Source organism: Notothenia rossii (assembly GCF_949606895.1).
Source record: "Notothenia rossii genome assembly, chromosome: 3".
Taxonomy (NCBI): domain Eukaryota; kingdom Metazoa; phylum Chordata; class Actinopteri; order Perciformes; family Nototheniidae; genus Notothenia; species Notothenia rossii.
The window spans coordinates 75,747,497-75,773,352 of NC_136901.1; the positions used below are offsets into that span (position 1 = coordinate 75,747,497).

The following is a 25,856-nucleotide window of genomic DNA, read 5'->3' on the forward strand; positions in this document are numbered from 1 at the left end:
TTCTGCTAAACGAGCACGTTCGTTTTTAATATGTTAGGTACATTTTCTTGAAGATAGTTATGCACTTTTACCGAAGTCAAATTTAACTCTCCGATGCAATGCAGTTTTTTTTTACATCTTATTGAAACACGTTATATAAGAAAACAGGTCGAGGTATCATCCCCATCACTCCATGGTGCTGGACATTTCATCTTTGACAATACTGCAAATTAATCTTTTTGAACTAGACATGTATATTGTCTTGACATCAATAGATGAAAGACAGCGAAAGTGCCATATTAAATCAGAGATCTATTTTTATATCTGCATTATATCCAATGAAAAGTAATTTGTTTTCAACTGAAGTCATACCACATGCGGTATGAATGTGAGTGAATTACCTTCACGTGATTTTAGACTTTTGGAAAACTATTTCATAGCCTAACATTGTAAAGATATAAAGCGTCTCGTGGTGTCGCTGTCGGCTTACAGAACATGGACACACACCACCCCACCCACAACTACTGAACGCAAATCGGTTGTATTTTTCCAAGACGATCGGTTAACACCTGAAAGATATTTTTGTATGGTCCGCAGTACCCAGAGTTTGATTATAACGTTTTTTTTTAGGAGTACTTTCAATTCAAATCTGGATAATACGCTGGACATTAACACGACGAAAACTGGTTTTGTGTCAGGATGGGAGACAAAGGATTTTCTGCGCTCCAGTCGATCTTCTGCTTTGCTTCCTTTATTGTAGCGCTGCACCTCGTTAACGGAGACCTGAGTTATTCTATTCCAGAAGAGATGAAACGCCAGGCTGTTTTTGGGAATGTAGCCAAAGATCTCAGTCTTGATCTGGGGACCTTATCTTCCCGAAAGGCCCGTGTTGATTTTGAGGCGACTCGTAAATCGTACTGTGATATTAATCTGAGTACTGGAGATTTGGTCACATCGGAGAGAATGGACAGAGAAAGCCTTTGTGGCAAGAAACCCTTGTGTGTTGTGAAAGTAGATCTGGTGTTTGAAAACCCCCTGGAGCTTCATCGTGTTAGTCTTCATATTCAAGATGTAAATGACAACTCGCCGCAATTCAATGATAATTTGATTGAAATGGAGATAAGTGAGTCAGCTGAAAAGGGTTACCGTTTCGCACTCGACGAGGCCCATGATGCAGATATAGGTCAAAATGCTGTTCAAAGATACAGCTTGCAAAAAAATAATATATTTATTCTCGCTGTTGACGGTAACAAGGTTGAACTCGTGATAGAGAATAAACTTGATCGAGAAAAGCAAAGTGAAATGAGTTTGCTCCTCACAGCTTTAGATGGAGGCTCTCCTCAGAGATCAGGTACTGTAGTCATACACGTCACTGTGCTGGATGCTAATGATAACGCCCCAGTGTTTAGCCAGGCCGTTTATAAAGCCAGTCTGCCTGAAAACTCTCCTCCAGATGCCATAGTGATTAAAGTTAGTGCTACTGACGCAGATGAAGGAGTGAATGGAGATGTGACATATAATTTTGTCCACATATCGGATGAAAATGTAAATGTGTTTTCTATTGATCCCAAAACGGGAGAAATTAAAGTTAGTGGTGTGGTTGACTTTGAAGAAATCAGTTCTTTCGAAATTAGCGTGAAAGCTAAAGATGGTTTAGGATTAACCTCTTACGCCAAAATTATAATTGACGTTACTGATATGAATGATAACGCCCCTGTTATCAGTTTAAAATCCATGACTAACCCCATACCTGAGAACGTGTCACCTGGTGCAGAGGTGGGCATCATTAACGTCCAGGATAGAGACTCTGAGAATAACAGACAGGTCCGCTGCTCCATTCAGCGAAACGTCCCTTTTAAGTTGGTTCCTTCTATTAAAAACTATTATTCTCTGGTGACCACAGGACTACTGGACCGTGAACTAGTGTCTGATTACAACATTACAATCACTGCCACTGACCAGGGCTCTCCCCCTCTGTCCTCCTCTAAAACTGTTCAGTTATCTGTAGCAGACATTAACGACAACCCACCTGTGTTTGAGGAGCAGTCCTACAGCGCGCATGTGACTGAAAACAACAAACCTGGCTCCGCTTTATGTTCCGTTACAGCTCGAGACCCCGACTGGAGACAAAACGGTACCGTGATTTATTCTCTGTTACCCGGTGAGGTAAACGGTGCACCGGTGTCCTCCTATCTGTCTGTTAACGGAGACACGGGGGTGATCCACGCAGTGAAGTCGTTTGATTATGAACAGTTCAGGAGTTTTAAAGTCCACATGATGTCCAGAGACAACGGTTCTCCTCCGCTCAGCAGCAACGTGACCGTCAGTGTGTTCATATCGGATGTGAATGACAACTCTCCTCAGATACTGTACCCCTCCCCGGAGGGCAACTCCTTCATGACCGAGCTGGTCCCCAAAGCTGCACACGGAGGCTCTCTGGTGTCCAAAGTGATCGCGGTGGACGCGGACTCCGGACAGAACGCCTGGCTGTCCTATCATATAGTCAAATCCACTGATCCGGGACTTTTCACTATTGGTCTCCACAGCGGAGAGATCAAGACACTGCGGGACATTTCTGAGTCTGACAGCATGAAACAGAACCTTATTGTGTCAGTGAAAGATAACGGACAGCCCTCTCTCTCTGCCACCTGCTCCCTGTATTTACTTATCTCTGATAACTTGGCTGAGGTGCCAGAACTGAAGGATATTTCTTACGATGAGAAGAACTCCAAATTGACCTCTTACCTGATCATCGCGCTGGTGTCCGTGTCCACCTTTTTCCTCACCTTCATCATCATCATCCTGGGTGTGAGGTTTTGTCGCAGGAGAAAGCCCAGACTATTGTTTGATGGAGCAGTCGCCATCCCCAGCGCTTATCTCCCTCCTAATTACGCAGATGTTGACGGAACAGGAACTTTACGCAGTGCTTACAATTATGACGCCTACCTGACAACAGGTTCCAGAACCAGTGACTTTAAGTTCGTGTCATCTTACAATGACAAGACACTGCCTGCCGACCAGACTCTGAGGAAAAGCCCTTCAGACTTTGCTGAAGTGTTTGGAGACTCTGATTCTTCTCCTGAGGTAGGAAGTGGTGCCACTTAATGTTTGACCTTGCACCTTGATTTCCCAGACAATACATAGTGTTGAAAACGTTTTTGTCTAATTGTTTTATTATTATTATGTATATTCATTATTTAGAGTTGAAGTTACCTTAAGTACATTCATTTCACTTTGCAAGTAAGTGCAAGCGTAAATCTTCAGTCGTATTCCACAATTGACTTAATTCACATATTGAGCATAATGATGCATCGCTAGTTCACAAAAGTGATTTTGTTGTAGTTTACAGACATTTTGAATTATTTGGTCATTTTAGATACTATTGAACATATTAATAAAAAAATTATGGAAAACATGTTTTCCCGGAAACTGTCTTTCTATCTAAACTGCTCTTGTGTTATTTGTTGAGCTGGATTTTTTTGTTGTTTTTTTGTCCTTGGGGCTGAAATTCGCTGTTGCCCTTACAATTATGATGCCTCCCTGACAACTGGTTCTAGAACCAGTGACTTAAAGTCTGTGTCATCTTACAATGTGAACACACTGCCTGCTGACCAGACTCTGTGGAAAAGTCCACATATGCTTAAGTGTGTTGAGCGTCAGATGGATTGCCATAGTCTTATACACTTCTTTATCCAACATTTGACTTTTGTTGTTTCCTTCAGGTACACCTTTCATTTACATATTTCACTGGCCCTATAAGTTCAATTTCTCAAGCCATTTTCAGTCCTGTACTTGCATTCAATGTGTTTTTGGCATGAGCATATTTATGAAATGAAAATCCTTAGCGACTCGTCACTATTTTTCTCTTTTAGAAATGTTTTTGATAACATAGCAGGCATTTGAATTGTACTTAGCTGTGACGCGTTGTGGTTAATTTAGAATGTCATACTGATTTTTTTACAACTTCTGGATTGTGTGCTTTTAAAACTTGACCTTACTTGACATAATTATGTTCATGTTAAAGGCATTCATTTATTAATTTTAAGGTAAAACTAAGAATTTTCATATACATACATTCCTGCATGTCACTGTTTAATTAAGACCTTCAACATACAGATATATATATATTTTTAACTGCTGTTAAAACAGTGGTTTCATGTAAGAGATCAAAACCCATATTCCTCAGGGCAATTTGAAGGTATCTTGACGCCTGTTGTCCTTTTTCCTGCTCATAATTAATCAATTTTCACTTCATTTATTGTAATGCATTATTTGCATTGTTTGTCACTTGCTTTTGTTGCAACAGTTGCTCATTTTCTCCCCTCAAGACTATGCTCCAATTCAAACACTGAGTAAGTGCATTGAACAAATCAATGACTGGATGTGTGAGAACGTTCTCCAATTAAACAAAGATAAAACTGAGGTAATGGTTTTTGGAGCCAAGGCAGAACATATTAAAGTAAGCGCTGAGCTTCAGCCTGCAATGTTCAAAACACCCGATAAAGCCAGAAATCTAGGTGTAGTCATGGACTCTGACCTGAGTTTCAACAGTCACATTAAAGCAGTTACTAAATCAGCTTACTATCACCTAAAGAACATATCTAGGATTAAAAGACTAATGTCACAGCAGGACTTAGAAAAACTTGTCCATGCTTTTATTTTCAGTAGACTGGACTACTGCAATGGTGTCTTTACAGGTCTCACTAAAACATCCATTAGAAAGCTGCAGCTGATTCAGAATGCTGCTGCTCGAGTCCTCACTGACACTAAGAAAGTGGATCACATCACTCCTGTTCTGAAATCTTTACACTGGCTTCCTGTGTGTAAAAGAATAGATTTCAAAAATACTGCTGCTGGTTTATAAAGCACTGAAAGGTTTAGGCCCAAAATACATTTCTGACCTCCTGCTAAATGATGAACCATCCAGATCTCTCAGGTCCTCAGGGACGGGTCAGCTTTCTGTCCCCAGAGTCAGAACTAAACTTGGAGAAGCAGCATTCCGTTATTATGCTCCAAATATCTGGAACAAACTCCCAGAAACCTGCAGGTCCGCTGCAACTCTTACAACTTTTAAATCCAGGCTGAGGACTTTTATTTTTGCCGCTGCTTTTAATTGATATATTCATATCTTAAACTGCACTATAACTTTTATTATCTTTGCTTTTTATCTTTGCTTTCAAATGAGTGTTTTTAAATGTCATTTTATAATATGTTCCTTAATGCTCTTAATGTCGTTCATTTTTGTAAAGCACTTTGAATTGCCTTGTGTTGAAAGGTGCTATATAAATAAACTTGCCTTGCCTTGCCTCAAGTTTAAAATAGCAGTTATCAAAGTTTGAATTTGAATATGTACTTCTTTGAAACGCATGCTGACCAACCATTTTACTTGAGCAATGAAGGTTTTACCATTTGAAGTTACTGTTGTGATAATAATGTTCAGCTTATCATATTTAGACTTTCTTCGTGATGATAAACTAATCAGTTTGTCCATCACAATATTGCTTCCTGAGTGTATATTGTGTTCCTCGGACATTGGCCAACTATCACACATGCCTGGTGTAATTTATAGTTGCATCATGTATTTGTTGTTAAACACAGATTAATGCTCTGAGAAAACATAGGAGCCCCTTTTCTATTAATGTAGGCCTCATGCTGTTGAAACACGTTTTACCATTGTTATTTTGTAAATATTTAGATACATCCCATCTGAAATGTTCAGTGATCCGTCCATGGTATTTATACTTTATGAGCTGACATGGTTAATAAGGAAACGCTTTGGTTCTACTTCTTGTCGGTCAGCCATGTTGCTGAAGTTTGTGTCTACAAATGAATCAAACCTAAAACATTGCAGTTTAATACTTTCACTTTGTGTCCTAACATTGAAATGCTGTATTGTTGATCATGGCAGCGCAATGGTGTTTAATGCAGTGCTCGTTGTTGTTCGTACAATTCCAAAATAAGCTCACGGTGTCGCTGCTCACTTGCAGATAAGACGAGGCTCATTTCCACACCCACTGCAAAGGGAGTAATACAAGCATTAAAACCAGTGCTGCCATTGTTGTATGAGCGGTTCCGTTAATTTTGCCATCACATTGGAACTTTGACAGCAAAAGGGGACATTTCCTTTCCGCATCTTCTTTCGGGAAAAACAATGGAGCTAAAAGGGAGATTGTGGCTTTTTTTTTCCTACGTCTTTGCCGTTTTATTCTACATTTCCAATGCAGACCTCAGCTATTCTGTTCCAGAGGAGATGAGATCCGGATCTATTGTTGGAAATATTGCCAAGGACCTTGGGCTTGAAGCAGGGAAATTGTTCACTCGTAAAGCCCGTATTGATACGGAGGAAAGCTATCAGCACTATTGCGATATTGATCTAAAAACAGGCAATTTTGTCATCCGGGAAAGGATTGACAGGGAGGAGCTGTGTGCGGAAAAGGTTTCGTGTTTGCTTAAATTCGAATTAGTCCTAGAGAGCCCCTTGGAGCTGCACCGCATTTCACTGCTTATTCAGGATGTAAACGACAATTCACCCGTTTTCCAAAAGGATATAATTAAACTGGAAATAAGAGAATCGGCTATTAAAGGAGCCCGATATCGCCTAAATGAAGCTCACGACACTGACATCGGAAAAAATATGGTTGAACAATACATTTTACAAAATAACGAACACTTTGTGTTATCTGTCCGAGACGATACTGATGGGTCTAAAAATGTCGAGTTGGTGTTAGACAAAGAGCTAGACCGTGAAAAAGAACACAATTTAAATGTAGTGATGATTGCTGTTGATGGTGGCAATCCACAAAGATCAGGAAGTGCTATTATACACGTTACTGTGCTGGATGCTAATGATAACGCCCCAGTGTTTGACCAAGCCTTCTACAAAGCCAGTCTGCCTGAAGACTCAGCCCTTGATACCTTGGTCGTCACTGTAAGGGCTACCGATGCAGACGAGGGAGTCAATGGGGCCGTTACATATGAGTTTAGCCGGATCTCAGAAAGGGCTAAAAAGGTGTTCTCACTCAACAGTCAAACTGGAGAGATCAAAGTCATAGGACTACTTGATTTCGAGAATGATTCTAAATATGAAATGCGCATCGATGCCAAAGATGGTTATGGACTTTCATCAGATTCCAAATTAATGATAAAAATCACTGATGTAAATGATAATGCTCCAGTAATATACCTGAAATCCCTGACTAACCCCATACCAGAGAACGTGTCACCTGGTGCAGAGGTGGGCATCATTAACGTGCAGGATAGAGACTCTGAGAATAACAGACAGGTCCGCTGCTCCATTCAGCAAAACGTCCCTTTTAAGTTGGTTCCTTCTATTAAAAACTATTATTCTCTGGTGACCACAGGACAACTGGACCGTGAACTAGTGTCTGATTACAACGTTACAATCACTGCTACTGACGAGGGCTCTCCCCCTCTGTCCTCCTCTAAAACTGTTCAGTTATCTGTAGCAGACATCAACGACAACCCACCTGTGTTTGAGGAGCAGTCCTACAGCACATATGTGACTGAAAACAACAAACCTGGCTCAACTTTATGTTCCGTTACTGCTCGAGACCCCGACTGGAGACAAAACGGTACCGTGATTTATTCTCTGTTGCCCGGTGAGGTGAACGGTGCCCCGTTGTCCTCCTATCTGTCTGTTAACGGAGATACAGGGGTGATGCACGCTGTGAGGTCGCTTGATTATGAACAGTTCAGGAGTTTTAAAGTCCACGTGATGGCCAGAGACAACGGTTCTCCTCCGCTCAGCAGCAACGTGACAGTCAGTGTGTTCATATCGGATGTGAATGACAACTCACCTCAGATACTGTACCCCGCCCCGGAGGGCAACTCCTTCATGACCGAGCTGGTCCCCAAAGCTGCACACGGAGGATCTCTGGTGTCCAAAGTGATCGCGGTGGACGCGGACTCCGGACAGAACGCCTGGCTGTCCTATCATATAGTCAAATCCACTGATCTGGGACTTTTCACTATTGGTCTCCACAGCGGAGAGATCAGGACACTGCGGGACATTTCTGAGTCTGACAGCATGAAACAGAACCTTATTGTGTCAGTGAAAGATAACGGACAGCCCTCTCTCTCTGCCACCTGCTCCATGTATTTACTTATCTCTGATAACTTGGCTGAAGTGCCAGAACTGAAGGATATTTCTTACGATGAGAAGAACTCCAAACTGACCTCTTATCTGATCATAGCGCTGGTGTCCGTGTCCACTTTTTTTCTCACCTTCTTCATCATCATCCTGGGTGTGAGGTTTTGTCGCAGGAGAAAGCCCAGACTGTTGTTTGATGGAGCAGTCGCCATCCCCAGCGCTTATCTCCCTCCTAATTACGCAGATGTTGACGGAACAGGAACTTTACGCAGCGCTTACAATTATGACGCCTACCTGACAACAGGTTCTAGAACCAGTGACTTTAAGTTTGTGTCATCTTACAATGACAACACACTGCCTGCTGACCAGACTCTGAGGAAAAGCCCTTCAGACTTTGCTGAAGTGTTTGGGGATTGTGATTCTTCTCCTGAGGTAGGAGCCTTCCTACGTATTTGTCATAGTTGATGTTTTTACTGCTAAATTGTAGAGCAGAGAAGTGTTATGTTATTCACATTTATGTGCTTCCTGTAAAAAAAATGTGTGGATTTTGAAATACATTTTTAGATAACAGAAGATTTCCAAAATGATTAATCATGTAAATTACATAAACCCATTATTTGCTGCTTTATTATAGTTGTTTTTATTTTCAAATGTATTTGCGTTGATTTCGTTTGGGGGTGATGTTTACTGTCCTTTATTAATTAGAACGGCTGCAGTTCCCACACCTGATTCATCATGGATATATGGATGTGGTTCTATAGTCTAAGAACGAGTTAACATTCACTTATTAGACCTCTCTTAATCACATCAAAGCAGTCTCAGAACACTTATTCTTTTGCTGATGACAAAGTTTAACAAACAGTGCTCTGGTCTATTGGTGACTTCCGTCCTTACTGGTTTTGTGACATCTGTCCATGGTGCTGAAACAATCCTCAAGCATATTCACAACTGATGATAAGTTGTTTTTTAGAGAGGTGCCAGAGCAAAGAGGCGTCCTGGTTTTCGGCTCCAGGGAGCAGTTGTAGATTTATTTTTCCATAGAAACACTATCAAATGTGATTAGGCTAAATGAAAGATAGTAATATAACGATCTGAATTGTTATGAATAATATTGTTGTTTCATAATATATTTAAATTATTTAAGGATAGCTTTCCATAAAAATCACGTTTATTTCTTCAAAAATCTATATTATTATCAACCTTTTCAATTTGGAAGCTATTTTTTGTTTTGTTTTCAACACTACTTTTATATTTGTTGGTAAATAGTTATCCGTTATTATAGTTAGGTTCTGTTATTTTCCTGACCTTGTTTCTTATTTTCTATAAAATACCTACAATTGTATATTAGTTTTATGACACAGTGTTAGGGTAAGTTGCAGAGTGAGGCATTTAGGCCTTTTTGTAAGGGCTTAGGATGCTTTATTTAATGTCATGATAATATATTAATCAGTCACAGAAGGATTGTTTCTGCTAAACGAATATGTACGTTGTTGATACGTCAGGTACATTTTGCTGAAGATAGTTATGTACTTTTACTTGAGTCACATTTAAAATGCTCTCAGATGCATTGCAGTTTTTTAACATCGTGGTATTTTAAACTTGCTATTTAAGAAAAAAGATCGAAGTATCTTTCCCATCACTGTCCATGGTGCTGGACATTACATCTCTGTAAACAAGTCCTCCCATGTGATCTTCCTTTTGACTCTCTCCATGGAACTGAAACAACTTATTTTCTCCTTTAGACATAATTTCAAATGTTCCAATGTTTCATTATAATTATGATAATAATTATAATAATACACATTTATAATGATATTAATGATTACACGAATCATTATTATGCATAATAAGTAATGATTTAATTTGAATCCGTAAACCTCAAGAATGAATACCTGCAACAAGAACATACTTTATTTGTTAGCACACGTGATATAAGTGATAGAAAAATTGTTCATTTGTTAAAGGTAGGGTAGGTAATTTACTTCAGAAACACTTTTTTTTATATTCCATAGCATATTCTAACATGCCGATAGCAATGAATAAATGAAACGCTTTGACAATAAATATATACAAATATTTAATCTGTGGAAGCCGTGGCGCTGTAAAAAGCACGACCAATGATCTGCCCCGGCCCGCGGCAGATAATTGGATGGCCTACCTACCTGTCAGCCTTGCATCTCTTTCACAAATTTATCTCGTGCCCTCATTGGTCATGTGCGCGTTCGTGTGTGTTGGAGGAGGGGCTCTGTAAGGAAGTCTGAAGGAAGGGGCGGATTTTTTTTGGGTGTGTACTTTCAAATTCTAGTTTGCTCGAGCTGGTTTCTCCATTATTACCTACCCTACCATTAAAAAAACCGATAGCTTTCCATTAGAATCACGTGGATTTGTTTTCAAAATCTAAATTATTATTAGACTTTTAAATCTAGAAGCAATTTTTATTAGTTTTTTTTTTTAATTTTCAACATTGCTTTAGTAGTTTTGCTGGATTTGTATTTGCGTGTGATTTGTTTTGTTTGGAATGCTATTTCCCTGACCTTGTTTGTTGTTTATTTTTAAAACACCTATTTTTACATGACAGTGTTAGAGCATTTTGCAGTGTCATGCATGTTGGCCTTTTTGTTAGGGGCTTTTGAGGATACGATATTTAAGGAATGATCATATATTAGTCAATCAGAAGGTTTGTGTCTGCTAAACGAGTGTATACGGTATGATACTTTATGTACATTTAGCTTAAGATAGTTACTTTTATTTGAGTAGGCTACATTTCCGAATGCAGGACTCTCAGATGCAATGCAGCATTTTACATTGTGGTATTTGAAACATGTTATTTAAAAAATAATCAAAGTATCTTTCCCATCTGTGTCCATGTGGCTGAACCTTAAATATCTGATAATATTGCAAATATAATTTTTGAAAAAGACATTAATATGGTCTTCAGAGTAACGTATGGAGTACAACAAAGTTGCCATACTTAATCAGAGCTGTCTCTTTCTATCTGCATTATATCCATTGAAAAGTGCTTGTTTTCAACTGATAGTAACATGTCATATGTGAAGGAAATACTTTCACGTGATATTAGAATCTTGGAAAACCATTTAATATCCTGACATTGTGAGGATATAAAGAGACTCATGGTGTCGCTGTCGGCTTACAGAACATGGACGCACACCACCCCACCCACAACTACTGAATGCAAATCTGTTGTATTTTTCTAAAACGATCGGTTAAACCTCCAATATATTTGTATGGTCCGCAGTATACCCAGTGTTGGATTATTGAGTTTTTTTTGGTGGTACTTTGTATTGTAATCTTGATAGTACGCTGGACATTAACAATACGAAGACGTTTTTTTTATCAGGATGGGAGACAAAGGATTTTCTGCGCTGCGGTCGATCTTCTGCTTTGCTTCCTTTATTGTAATGCTGCACCTCGTTAACGGAGACCTGAGTTATTCTATTCCAGAAGAGATGAAACGGGAGTCTATTATTGGAAATGCAGCTAAAGATCTCGGTCTTGATCTGAGGACCTTATCTTCCCGAAAGGCCCGTGTTGATTTTGAGGGGACTCGTAAGCGGTACTGTGATATTAATCTGAGTACTGGAGATTTGGTCACATCGGAGAGAATGGACCGAGAAAGCCTTTGTGGCAAGAAACCCTCGTGTGTTGTGAAGGTAGATCTGCTGTTAGAAAATCCTCTGGAGCTTCATCGTGTAAGTCTTCATATTCAAGATGTAAACGACAACTCGCCGAAATTCAAAAAACACTTGATTGAAATGGAGATAGGCGAGTCAGCTGCTAAGGGTTACCGCTTCTCTATCGAGGAGGCCCATGACGCGGATATAGGTCAAAATGCTGTTCAGAGATACCTTTTACAAAAAAACGAAGACTTTATTCTCGCTGTTGACAGTAACAAGGTTGAACTCGTATTGGAGAATACACTTGATCGTGAAAAACAACAAGAGATCAATTTGCTCCTCACAGCTTTAGATGGAGGCTCTCCTCAGCGATCAGGGACTGTTGTCATACACGTAACTGTGCTGGATGCTAATGATAACGCCCCAGTGTTTAGCCAGGCCGTCTATAAAGCCAATCTGGCTGAAAACTCTCCTCCAGATACCATAGTGATTCATGTTGGTGCTACTGACGCAGATGAAGGGGTAAATGGAGATGTGACATATGAATTAGGCCATGTGTCTGACGATGATGTAAATGCATTTTCTATTGATTCTAAAACCGGAGAAATCAGGGTAACTGGTGCGATTGACTTTGAAGATATTAGTACTTTTGAAATGAGCGTGGAGGCTAAGGACAGTTTAGGGTTATCTTCTTACGCTAAAGTTATAATAGATGTTACGGATATGAATGATAATGCCCCTGTAATATACCTGAAATCCCTGACTAACCCTATACCTGAGAACGTGTCACCTGGTGCAGAGGTGGGCATCATTAACGTGCAGGATAGAGACTCTGATAATAACAGACATGTCCATTGCTCCATTCAGCAAAACGTCCCTTTTAAGTTGGTTCCTTCTATTAAAAACTATTATTCTCTGGTGACCACAGGACAACTGGACCGTGAACTAGTGTCAGATTACAACATTACAATCACTGCCACTGACGAGGGCTCTCCCCCTCTGTCCTCCTCTAAAACGGTTCAGTTATCTGTAGCAGACATCAACGACAACCCACCTGTGTTTGAGGAGCAGTCCTACAGCGCGTATGTGACTGAAAACAACAAACCTGGCTCCACTTTATGTTCCGTTACTGCTCGAGACCCCGACTGGAGACAAAACGGTACCGTGATTTATTCTCTGTTACCCGGTGAGGTGAACGGTGCCCCGGTGTCCTCCTATCTGTCTGTTAACGGAGACACGGGGGTGATCCACGCTGTGAGGACGTTTGATTATGAACAGTTCAGGAGTTTTAAAGTGCACGTGATGGCCAGGGACAACGGTTCTCCTCCGCTCAGCAGCAACGTGACCGTCAGTGTGTTCATATCGGATGTGAATGACAACTCTCCTCAGATACTGTACCCCGCCCCGGAGGGCAACTCCTTCATGACCGAGCTGGTCCCCAAAGCTGCACACGGAGGCTCTCTGGTGTCCAAAGTGATCGCGGTGGACGCGGACTCCGGACAGAACGCCTGGCTGTCCTATCATATAATCAAATCCACTGATCCGGGACTTTTCACTATTGGTCTCCACAGCGGAGAGATCAGGACACAGCGGGACATTTCTGAGTCTGACAGCATGAAACAGAACCTTATTGTGTCAGTGAAAGATAACGGACAGCCCTATCTCTCTGCCACCTGCTCCATGTATTTACTTATCTCTGATAACTTGGCTGAGGTGCCAGAACTGAAGGACATTTCTTACGATGAGAAGAACTCCAAACTGACCTCTTATCTGATCATAGCGCTGGTGTCCGTGTCCACTTTTTTCCTCACCTTCATCATCATCATCCTGGGTTTGAGGTTTTGTCGCAGGAGAAAGCCCAGACTGTTGTTTGATGGAGCAGTCGCCATCCCCAGTGCTTATCTCCCTCCTAATTACGCAGATGTTGACGGCACAGGAACTTTACGCAGCGCTTACAATTATGACGCCTACCTGACAACAGGTTCTAGAACCAGTGACTTTAAGTTTGTGTCATCTTACAATGACAACACACTGCCTGCAGACCAGACTCTGAGGAAAAGCCCTTCAGACTTTGCTGAAGTGTTTGGAGATTGTGATTCTTCTCCTGAGGTAGGAGCCTTCTTCTGTATTTGTCATAGTTGATGTTTTTTGCTAACTTGTAGAGCAGAGAAGTGTTATGTTATTCACATTTGTGTGCTTCCTGTAAAATTGTTTTGTGGACTTTGAAATACATTTTTAGATAACAGAAGATTTCCAAAATGGTTAATCATGTAAATTACATCAACCCATTATTTGCTGCCTTATTATATAGTTGTCTTTATTGTCAAATGTATTTGCGTTGATTTAGTTTGGGGGTGATGTTTACTGTCCTTGATTAATAAGAAAAGCTGCAGTTCCTACACCTGATTAATCATGGATATATGGATGTGGTTCTATAGTCTAAGAACGAGTTAACATTCACTTATTAGACCTCTCTTAATCACATAACTGCAGTCTGAGAACACTTATTCTTTTGCTGATGACAAAGTTTAACAAACAGTGCTCTGGTCTATTGGTGACTTCCGTCCTTCCTGGTTTTGTGACATCTGTCCATGGTGCTGAAGCACTCCTCAAGCATATTCACAACTGAAGATATACGATGTTTTTTAGAGAGGTGCCAGAGCGAAGAGGCTTCCTGGTTTTCGGCTCCAGGGAGCAGTTGTAGATTTATTTTTTCTTAGAAACACTATCAAATTTGATGAGGCTAAATTAAAGATAGTAATTTAATGATCTGAATTGTTATTAATAATATTGTTGTTTCATAATATATTTAAATTATGTTACGATAGCTTTTCATAGAATCACCTGTATTTATTCAATTATCTATATTATTATCAACTTTTTCAATTTGGAAGCTATTTTTTGTTTTGTTTTCAACACTACTTTTATATTTTTAGCTAAATGCTTAACCGTTATTATAGTTAGGTTCTGTTATTTTCCTGACCTTGTTTCTTATTTTCTATAAAATACCTACAATTGTATATAGTTGTATAACACAGTGTCAGGGTAAGTTGTAGTGTGAGGCATTTAGGCCTTTTTGTAAGGGCTTAGGATGCTTTATTTAATGTCTTGATAATATATTAATCAGTCACAGAAGGATTGTTTCTGCTAAACGAATATGTACGTTGTTGATACGTTAGGTACATTTTGCAAAAGATAGTAATGTACTTTTACTTGAGTCACATTTAAAATGCTCTCAGATGCAATACAGTTTCTTAACATCGTGGTATTTTAAACTTGTTATTTAAGAAAAAGGATCGAAGTATCTTCCCCTTCACTGTCCATGGTGCTGGACATTACATCTCTGTAAACAAGCCCTCCCATGTGATCTTCCTTTTGACTCTCTCCATGGAACTGAAACAACTTATTTTCTCCTTTAGACATCATTTAAAATGTTCCAATGTTTCATTATAATTATGATAATAATTATATATAATGATATTAATGATTACACTAATCATTATTATGCATACTAAGTAATTATTTAATTCGAATCCATATACCTCAATCCTTAATACCTGCAACAAGAACATACTTTATTTACACACACGTGATATAAGTGATAGAAAAAGTGTTAATTTGTTAAAGATAGGGTAGGTAATTCACTACAGAAACACTTTTTGTTATATTCCATGGAAAGCTCTTGCATCCCAATAGCAATGAATACATTAAATGCTTTGACAATAAATATATATACATATTTCATCTGTGGAAGCCGTGGCGCTGTAAAAATGCTCAAATAATTGGATGGTCGACCTGCCTGTCAGCCTTCCATCTCGTGCACAAACTTATGTCGTGCCCTCATTGGTCATGTGCGCGTTCGTGTGTGTTGGAGGAGGGGCTCTGTAAGGAAGTCTTAAGGAAGGGGCAGCTTTTTTTTGGTTGTGTTTCAAATTCTAGCTTACTCGAGCTGGTTTCTCCATTCTTACCTACCCTACCTTTAATTGAATGAGTTGTTTATGTTTAACAATAGTGTTCAACATTTACATTTTTCATGCTTATATTTCTTTACTTGTTTTGATTTCTAGGTTTTTGTCTATAATTAAATACACAGTGCAATCAAATAATAAAACTGTGATATTTAATAAGCATATTTTTTATTAATTTAACTTTGAGCATTGTACATTACGTTTATGTTTTACATATGGCACACATGTTTGTATTGAAGTTAGGGAAGATGATTTGGGTTTAGACCATAGACTGTATATATATAAAGATTTAGACATGGGGAACAATACTCGCACATGCAAAGAGTAAAAAGCGCCTGATGGTGCCGCTGTAGGCCAGCACAAAAGGAGCAGAGACATTTCCACCCACTTTAACTGCATTACCATCGGATGAGATTTCTCAGAACAATTCCTTCATTCCCCGATTAGTTTGCATCGCGTTTGCATTTGTAAAATGTTGGTTGCTGACTCTGTTTTGGAATTTTAATTTGTTTTTCCATGCTGTAATTTGTACAAACTGGGACGTGTTTTTTTCCGAGTATGGGAGACAAAGGATTCTCAGCGCTGCGGCCGATTTTCTGCTTTGCTTCCTTTATTGTAGCGCTGCACTTCGTTAACGGAGACCTGAGTTATTCTATTCCAGAAGAAATGAAACGCCAGTCTGTTGTTGGAAATATAGCCAAAGATCTCGGTCTTGATCTGAGGACTTTATCTTCCCGAAAGGCCCGTGTTGATTCTGAGGGGACTCGTAAGCGGTACTATGATATTAATCTGGATACAGGAGATTTGGTCACATCGGAGAGAATGGACCGAGAAAGCCTTTGTGGCAAGAAACCCTCGTGTGTTGTGAAAGTAGATCTGGTGTTAGAAAATCCTCTGGAGCTTCATCGTGTTAGTGTGCATATTCAGGATGTAAATGACAACTCGCCAACGTTCAAAAAACAATTGATTGAAATAGAAATAAGGGAGTCAGCTGCTAAGGGTAACCGCTTTTCTATCGAGAAAGCCCATGACGCAGATGTAGGTCAAAATGCTGTTCAGAGATACAGTTTACAAAAAAACGACAACTTTATTCTCGCTGTTGACAGTAATAAGGTTGAACTTGTGCTTGAGAATACACTTGATAGAGAAAAGCAAAATGAAATTAATTTGCTCCTCACAGCTTTAGATGGAGGCTCTCCTCAGAGATCAGGTACTGTAGTCATACACGTCACTGTGCTGGATGCTAATGATAACGCCCCAGTGTTTAGCCAGGCCGTCTATAAAGCCAGTCTGCCTGAAAACTCTCCTCCAGATACCATAGTGCTTAAAGTTAGTGCTACTGACGCAGATGAAGGTTTCAATGGAGATGTTAAGTATGATTTTGGCCACGGATCTAGTGATGATGTAAATGTATTTTCTATTGATCCTATAACTGGTGAAATTAAAGTTAGTGGTGAGATTGACTTTGAAGAAACTAGTTTGTTTGAAATAAGCGTGGAAGCTAAGGACAGTTTAGGTCTAACCTCGTACGCCACTGTTATAATAGATGTTACAGATATGAATGATAATGCGCCTGTAATATACCTAAAATCCCTGACTAACCCCATACCTGAGAACGTGTCACCTGGTTCAGAGGTGGGCATCATTAACGTGCAGGATAGAGACTCTGAGACTAACGGACAGGTCCGCTGCTCCATTCAGCAAAACGTCCCTTTTAAGTTGGTTCCTTCTATTAAAAACTATTATTCTCTGGTTACCACAGGACAACTGGACCGTGAACTAGTGTCTGATTACAACATCACAATCATTGCCACTGACGAGGGCTCTCCTCCTCTTTCCTCCTCTAAAACGGTTCAGTTATCTGTAGCAGACATCAACGACAATCCACCTGTGTTTGAGGAGCAGTCCTACAGCGCGTATGTGACTGAAAACAACAAACCTGGCTCCACTTTATGTTCCGTTACTGCTCGAGACCCCGACTGGAGACAAAACGGTACTGTGATTTATTCTCTGTTACCCGGTGAGGTGAACGGTGCCCCGGTGTCCTCCTATCTGTCTGTTAACGGAGACACGGGGGTGATCCACGCTGTGAAGACGTTTGATTATGAACAGTTCAGGAGTTTTAAAGTTCACGTGATGGCCAGGGACAACGGTTCTCCTCCGCTCAGCAGCAACGTGACCGTCAGTGTGTTCATATCGGATGTGAATGACAACTGTCCTCAGATACTGTACCCCGCCCCGGAGGTCAACTCCTTCATGACCGAGCTGGTCCCCAAAGCTGCACACGGAGGTTCTCTGGTGTCCAAAGTGATCGCGGTGGACGCGGACTCCGGACAGAACGCCTGGCTGTCCTATCATATAGTCAAATCCACTGATCCGGGACTTTTCACTATTGGTCTCCACAGCGGAGAGATCAGGACACAGCGGGACATTTCTGAGTCTGACAGCATGAAACAGAACCTTATTGTGTCAGTGAAAGATAACGGACAGCCCTCTCTCTCTGCCACCTGCTCCATGTATTTACTTATCTCTGATAACTTGGCTGAGGTGCCCGAACTGAAGGATATTTCTTATGATGAGAAGAACTCCAAACTGACCTCTTATCTTATCATCGCGCTGGTGTCCGTGTCCACTTTTTTCCTCACCTTCATCATCATCATCCTGGGTGTGAGGTTTTGTCGTAGGAGAAAGCCCCGACTGTTGTTTGATGGAGCAGTCGCCATCCCCAGCGCTTATCTCCCTCCTAATTACGCAGATGTTGACGGAACAGGAACTTTACGCAGCGCTTACAATTATGACGCCTACCTGACAACAGGTTCCAGAACCAGTGACTTTAAGTTTGTGTCATCTTACAATGACAACACACTGCCTGCTGACCAGACTCTGAGGAAAAGCCCTTCAGACTTTGCTGAAGTGTTTGGGGATTGTGATTCTTCTCCTGAGGTAGGAACCTTCCTGTGTCTTTGTCATATGGATGGTTTGTTCCTGACTGTTGAGCAGAGAACTTTTACGTTTTGCAAATGTGCTTCCTTTGAAATTACTTGTTGATTTTGAATTACATTTTTTGGATAACAGAAGATTTTCCAAAATGATTAATGGTGTAAATTATCCCAGGGCATTGTTGTCAATTCTCTGCACGTATTATTAGTTATCACTATGTTTACTGTCCTTGATTAATTAGAATAGCTGCAGTTCCTACGCCTGATTCATCATGGATATATGGATGAGGTTCTATAGTCTAAGAACGAGTTAACATTCACTTATTAGACCTCTCTTAATGACATCACTGCAGTCTGAGAACACTTTTTCTTTAGCTGATGACAAAGTTTAACAAACAGTGCTCTGGTCTATTTGTGACTTACGTCCTTACTGGTCTTGTTGCATCCTTCTATGGTGCTGAAACACTCCTCAAGCATATTCACAACTGATGATATAAAATGTTTTTTAGAGAGGTGCCAGAGCGAAGAGGCTTCCTGGTTTTCCGGCTCCAGGGAGCAATTGTAGATGTATTTTTCCTTAGATACACTATCAAATGTGATTAGGCCAAATTAACGATATATAATTATCTGAATTGTTATTTTTAATAGTGTTGTTTAATAACATATTTGAATTAGTAACAATCGCTTTCCATAAGAATCTCGCGTCTTTATTGAACAATCCAAATTATTATCAACCTTTTCAAGTCGGAAGCTATTTTTTGTTTTTATTATTTTCAACTTTTATATTTTTTGCTAGATGGTTATCTGTGTATGGTATTATAGTTAGGTTTGTTGTTATTTTCTTTAAAACACAGGTCAATATTTTTATATTAGTTTTACAAGACAGTGTTAGGGTATGTTGCAGTGTCATAAATGTGGGCCTTTTTGTTAGTGCTTAGTAGGAGGCTTTATTTAATGTCATGATATTCTATCAGCTATTCATGGAAGGCTTGTTTCTGTTAAACGAGTAGTACGTTTTTGATAATTCAGGTCAATGTTGCTCTAAGTGTAGCCATTTACAGGTTCATAATTTAACTGTAATATGTATTTTCTAAGTCTAATTATTAAGATTTGTTGCAATATTTAATGTGCGCAATATTTAGAGTCTTTTATTTTCAAGTCCAAGCTCACGTCTCGTTATGCTGTTCTCGCGTGAGTTAGAGAGCGAGAGAGAGACAAGAAACTGAGACGGATACTTTTTTAGCTCCGTTAGTTTAAGTTCATTCTTATAAAGTTGTAAGAACTGAAGAATACTTCCCTCTGTTTTCAGAGTATGCAGCCAACGATGTATGTTGTTGTTTGTATTTATTTTTACGTTTATTACTTTGCTAAACTCATTTCACATGTTTGGCATGTTATTGTGTTTGTAACATGATACGTTTGTCATTGATACTGTTTGTTAATGTGTAGTTTTCAAGGTGGATTCGAAGAGGAATACAGCCGTTATGAGAAAGCCACTTGTGTCTGCCTGTGCTTCGAGGGAAATACAGTTGCTTAAGATAGTTATGTACATTTACTTAATTCAAAGATAAAATGCAGGACTCTAAGTTGCAAAGCAGTTTTTTAACATCGTGGTATTTGAAACTTGTTATTCAAGAAAAAGATCGAAGTATCCACTGTGCATGGTGCTGCACCTTACATCTCTGATAATCCTGCAAATAGAATGTTGTATCTATTTATTTTGTCTTCACAATAATATATGGAGGAAAACGAAGTGGCTATATTGAATCCGATGCTCTCTCTTTCTTTCTGCATTATATCCAATGAAAAGTGGTTGTTTTCAACTGATAGTCACATGTCATATGTGAATGAATTACCTTCACGTGATTTTAGACTATGGGAAAACTATTTCACAACCTAACATTGTGAAGATATAAAGCCACTCAAGGTGTCGCTGTCGGCTTACAGAACATGGACGCACACCACCCCACCCACAACTACTGAATGCAAATTTGTATTTTTCCAAGACGGTCGGTTAGACCTTGAACATATTTGTATGGTCCAAAGTACCCAGTGTTGGATAATTGACTATATTTGGACGTACTTTTTTTTATAATCTCGACAGTAAGTTGGACATTAACAATACGAAGACTGGTTTTGTGTCAGAATGGGAAACAAAGGATATTCTGCGCTGCGGTCGATCTTCTGCTTTGCTTCCTTTATTATAGCGCTGCACCTCGTTAACGGAGACCTGAGTTATTCTATTCCAGAAGAAATGAAACGCCAGTCTATTATTGGAAATGCAGCTAAAGATCTCGGTCTTGATCTGAGGACCTTATCTTCCCGAAAGGCCCGTGTTGATTTTGAGGGGACTCGCAAATCGTACTGTAATATTAATCTGAGTACTGGAGATTTGGTCACATCGGAGAGAATGGACAGAGAAAGCCTTTGTGGCAAGAAACCCTCGTGTGTTGTGAAAGTAGATCTGGTGTTAGAAAATCCTCTGGAGCTTCATCGTGTTAGTCTTCATATTCAAGATATAAATGACAACTCGCCGCAATTCAATGATAATTTGATTGAAATGGAGATAAGTGAGTTAGCTGACAAGGGTAATCGCTTCCCTATCGAGAAAGCCCATGACGCAGATATAGGTCAAAATGCTGTTCAGAGTTACAGTTTACAAAAAAATGAAAACTTCATTCTCGCTGTTGACGGTAACAAGGTTGAACTTGTGGTAGAGCATAAACTTGATCGTGAAAAGCAAAATGAAATTAATTTGCTCCTCACAGCTTTAGATGGAGGCTCTACTCAGCGATCAGGGACTGTTGTCATACACGTCACTGTGCTGGATGCTAATGATAACGCCCCAGTGTTTAGCCAGGCCGTTTATAAAGCCAGTCTGCCAGAAAACTCTCCTCCAGATACCATAGTGATTCATGTTAGTGCTACTGACGCAGATGAAGGGGTAAATGGAGATGTGACATATAATTTTGGCCACGGATCTAATGATGATATAAATGCATTTTCTATCGATCCTAAATCAGGAGAAGTTAAAGTTACTGGAGTGATTGACTTTGAGGAAAGGAGTTCCTTTGAAATCAGTATAAAAGCTAAAGATGGTTTAGGACTAACTTCTTACACCAAAGTTATAATTGATGTTACTGATATGAATGATAATGCTCCTGTAATATACCTGAAATCTTTGACTAACCCCATACCTGAGAACGTGTCACCTGGTGCAGAGGTGGGCATCATTAACGTCCAGGATAGAGACTCTGAGAATAACAGACAGGTCCGCTGCTCCATTCAGCAAAACGTCCCTTTTAAGTTGGTTCCTTCTATTAAAAACTATTATTCTCTGGTGACCACAGGACAACTGGACCGTGAACTAGTGTCAGATTACAACATTACAATCACTGCCACTGACGAGGGCTCTCCCCCTCTGTCCTCCTCTAAAACGGTTCAGTTATCTGTAGCAGACATCAACGACAACCCACCTGTGTTTGAGGAGCAGTCCTACAGCGCACATGTGACTGAAAACAACAAACCTGGCTCCGCTTTATGTTCCGTTACAGCTCGAGACCCCGACTGGAGACAAAACGGTACCGTGATTTATTCTCTGTTACCCGGTGAGGTAAACGGTGCCCCGGTGTCCTCCTATCTGTCTGTTAACGGAGACACGGGGGTGATCCACGCTGTGAAGTCGTTTGATTATGAACAGTTCAGGAGTTTTAAAGTCCACATGATGTCCAGAGACAACGGTTCTCCTCCGCTCAGCAGCAACGTGACCGTCAGTGTGTTCATATCGGATGTGAATGACAACTCTCCTCAGATACTGTACCCCGCCCCGGAGGGCAACTCCTTCATGACCGAGCTGGTCCCCAAAGCTGCACACAGAGGCTCTCTGGTGTCCAAAGTGATCGCGGTGGACGCGGACTCCGGACAGAACGCCTGGCTGTCCTATCATATAGTCAAATCCACTGATCCGGGACTTTTCACTATTGGTCTCCACAGCGGAGAGATCAGGACACAGCGGGACATTTCTGAGTCTGACAGCATGAAACAGAACCTTATTGTGTCAGTGAAAGATAACGGACAGCCCTCTCTCTCTGCCACCTGCTCCCTGTATTTACTTATCTCTGATAACTTGGCTGAGGTGCCAGAACTGAAGGATATTTCTTACGATGAGAAGAACTCCAAATTGACCTCTTATCTGATCATCGCGCTGGTGTCCGTGTCCACCTTTTTCCTCACCTTCATCATCATCATCCTGGGTGTGAGGTTTTGTCGCAGGAGAAAGCCCAGACTATTGTTTGATGGAGCAGTCGCCATCCCCAGCGCTTATCTCCCTCCTAATTACGCAGATGTTGACGGAACAGGAACTTTACGCAGTGCTTACAATTATGACGCCTACCTGACAACAGGTTCCAGAACCAGTGACTTTAAGTTCGTGTCATCTTACAATGACAACACACTGCCTGCTGACCAGACTCTGAGGAAAAGCCCTTCAGACTTTGCTGAAGTGTTTGGAGACTCTGATTCTTCTCCTGAGGTAGGAAGTGGTGCCACTTAATGTTTGACCTTGCACCTTGATTTCCCAGACAATACATAGTGTTGAAAACGTTTTTGTCTAATTGTTTTATTATTATGTATATTCATTATTTAGAGTTGAAGTTACCTTAAGTACATTCATTTCACTTTGCAAGTAAGTGCAAGCGTAAATCTTCAGTCGTACTCCACAATTGACTTAATTCACATATTGAGCATAATGATGCATCGCTAGTTCACAAAAGTGATTTTGTTGTAGTTTACAGACATTTTGAATTATTTGGTGATTTTAGAGACTATTGAACATATTAATTTAAAAATTATGGAAAACATGTTTTCCCGGAAACTGTCTTTCTATCTAAACTGCTCTTGTGTTATTTGTTGAGCTGGATTTTTTTGTTGTATTCTCTGTCCTTGGGGCTGAAATTCGCTGTTGCTCTTGTTGTGTTTTTTGAGGAACAGCCTTCTCCTCTCATGCATCTTCTTAGTTTTTAATCATTTTAGATTGCAATTGTGCTGCCCTTACAATTATGACGCCTACCTGAAAACTGGTTCTAGAACCAGTGACTTAAAGTCTGTGTCATCTTACAATGTGAACACACTGCCTGCTGACCAGACTCTGTGGAAAAGTCCACATATGCTTAAGTGTTTTGAGCGTCAGATGGATTGCCATAGTCTTATACACTTCTTTATCCAACATTTGACTTTGGTTGTTTCCTTCAGGTATACCTTTCATTTACATATTTCACTGGCCCTATAAGTTCAATTTCTCAAGCCATGTTCAGTCCTGTACTTGCATTCAATGTGTTTTTGGCATGAGCATATTTATGAAATGAAAATCCTTAGCGACTCGTCACTATTTTTCTCTTTTAGAAATGTTTTTGATAACATAGCAGGCATTTGAATTGTACTTAGCTGTGGTTAATTTAGAATGTCATACTGATTTTTTTACAACTTCTGGATTGTGTGCTTTTAAAACTTGACATTACTTGACATAATTATGTTCATGTTAAAGGCATTCATTTATTAATTTTAAGGTAAAACTAAGAATTTTCATATACATACATTCCTGCATGTCACTGTGTAATTAAGACCTTCAACATACAGATATATATATATTTTTAACTGCTGTTAAAACAGTGGTTTCATGTAAGAGATCAAAACCCATATTCCTCAGTGCAATTTGAATGTATCTTGATGCCATGTTGTCCTTTTTCCTGCTCATAATGAATCAATTTTCACTTCATTTATTGTAATGCATTATTTGCCTTGTTTGTCACTTGCTTTTGTTGCAACAGCTGCTCATTTTCTCCCCTCAAGACTATGCTCCAATTCAAACACTGAGTAAGTGTATTGAACAAATCAATGACTGGATGTGTGAGAACGTTCTCCAATTAAACAAAGATAAAACTGAGGTAATGGTTTTTGGAGCCAAGGCAGAACGTATTAAAGTAAGCGCTGAGCTTCAGCCTGCAATGTTCAAAACAACAGATAAAGCCAGAAATCTAGGTGTAGTCATGGACTCTGACCTGAGTTTCAACAGTCACATTAAAACAGTTACTAAATCAGCTTACTATCACCTAAAGAACATATTTAGGATTAAAAGACTAATGTCAGAGCAGGATTTAGAAAAACTTGTCCATGCTTTTATCTTCAGTAGACTGGACTACTGTAATGGTGTCTTTACAGGTCTCACTAAAACATCCATTAGAAAGCTGCAGCTGATTCAGAACGCTGCTGCTCGAGTCCTCACTAACACTAAGAAAGTGGATCACATCACTCCTGTTCTGAAGTATTTACACTGGCTTCCTGTGTGTCAAATAATACATTTCAAAAATACTGCTGCTGGTTTATAAAGCACTGAATGTTTTAGGCCCAAAATACATTTCTGACCTCCTGCTAAATGATGAACCATCCAGATCTCTCAGGTCCTCAGGGACAGGTCAGCTTTCTGTCCCCAGAGTCAGAACTAAACTTGGAGAAGCAGCATTCAGTTATTATGCTCCAAATATCTGGAACAAACTCCCAGAAACCTGCAGGTCCGCTGCAACTCTTACAACTTTTAAATCCAGGCTGAAGACTTTTCTTTTTGTCGCTGCTTTTAATTGATATATTCATATCTTAAACTGCACTATAACTTTTATTATCTTTGCTTTTATCTTTGCTTTCAAATTAGTGTTTTTAAATGTCATTTTATAATATGTTCCTTAATGCTCTTAATGTCGTTCATTTTTGTAAAGCACTTTGAATTGCCTTGTGTTGAAAGGTGCTATATAAATAAACTTGCCTTGCCTCAAGTTTAAAATAGCAGTTATCAAAGTTTGAATTAGAATATGTACTTCTTTGAAACGCATGCTGACCAACCATTTTACTTGAGCGATGAATGTTATACCATTTGAAGTTACTGTTGTGATAATACTTTTCAGCTTATCATATTTAGACTTTCTTAGTGATGATAAACTAATCAGTTTGTCCATCACAATATTGTTTCCTGAGCGTCTATTGTGTCCCTCGGACATTGGCCAACTATCTCACATGCCTGGTGTAATTTATAGTTGCATCATGTATTTGTTGTTAAACACAGAGTAATGCTCTGAGAAAACATAGGAGCCCCTTTTCTATTAATGTAGGCCTCATGCTGTTAAAACACGTTTTACCATTGTTATTTTGTAAATATTTAGATACATCCAATCTGAAA

The 25,856-nt window shown here is 39.8% G+C and overlaps 3 protein-coding genes and 1 pseudogene across 4 annotated transcripts; all 4 read left to right on the plus strand.

Moving 5' to 3' along the window:
• Nucleotides 1-678: 678 nt before the first annotated feature.
• Nucleotides 679-3,084, plus strand: LOC307031518 (protocadherin gamma-A11-like; the record flags this gene model as incomplete). Its single annotated transcript, XM_079668705.1, has 1 exon — nucleotides 679-3,084. The coding sequence occupies one exon, from the start codon at nucleotides 679-681 to the stop codon at nucleotides 3,082-3,084; it is 2,406 nt and encodes an 801-aa protein (XP_079524831.1).
• A 3,046-nt stretch (nucleotides 3,085-6,130) lies between these two features.
• On the plus strand, nucleotides 6,131-13,866 carry LOC307033031 (uncharacterized protein; the record flags this gene model as incomplete). The annotated part of the gene is made up of 3 exons (XM_079671301.1): nucleotides 6,131-8,521; nucleotides 10,054-10,058; nucleotides 11,448-13,866. The coding sequence occupies 3 exons, from the start codon at nucleotides 6,131-6,133 to the stop codon at nucleotides 13,864-13,866; spliced, it is 4,815 nt and encodes a 1,604-aa protein (XP_079527427.1).
• Nucleotides 13,867-16,250: 2,384 nt separating this feature from the next.
• Nucleotides 16,251-18,740, plus strand: LOC307033032 (protocadherin beta-15-like; the record flags this gene model as incomplete). The annotated part of the gene is made up of 1 exon (XM_079671302.1): nucleotides 16,251-18,740. One exon carries the CDS (start codon nucleotides 16,251-16,253, stop codon nucleotides 18,738-18,740), a length of 2,490 nt encoding a protein of 829 aa, XP_079527428.1.
• Nucleotides 18,741-20,777: 2,037 nt separating this feature from the next.
• Nucleotides 20,778-23,203, plus strand: LOC307033033 (protocadherin beta-15-like; annotated as a pseudogene). Its single transcript has one exon. The product of its transcript is annotated as a protocadherin beta-15-like (transcript).
• The last annotated feature ends 2,653 nt before the right edge of the window (nucleotides 23,204-25,856 follow it).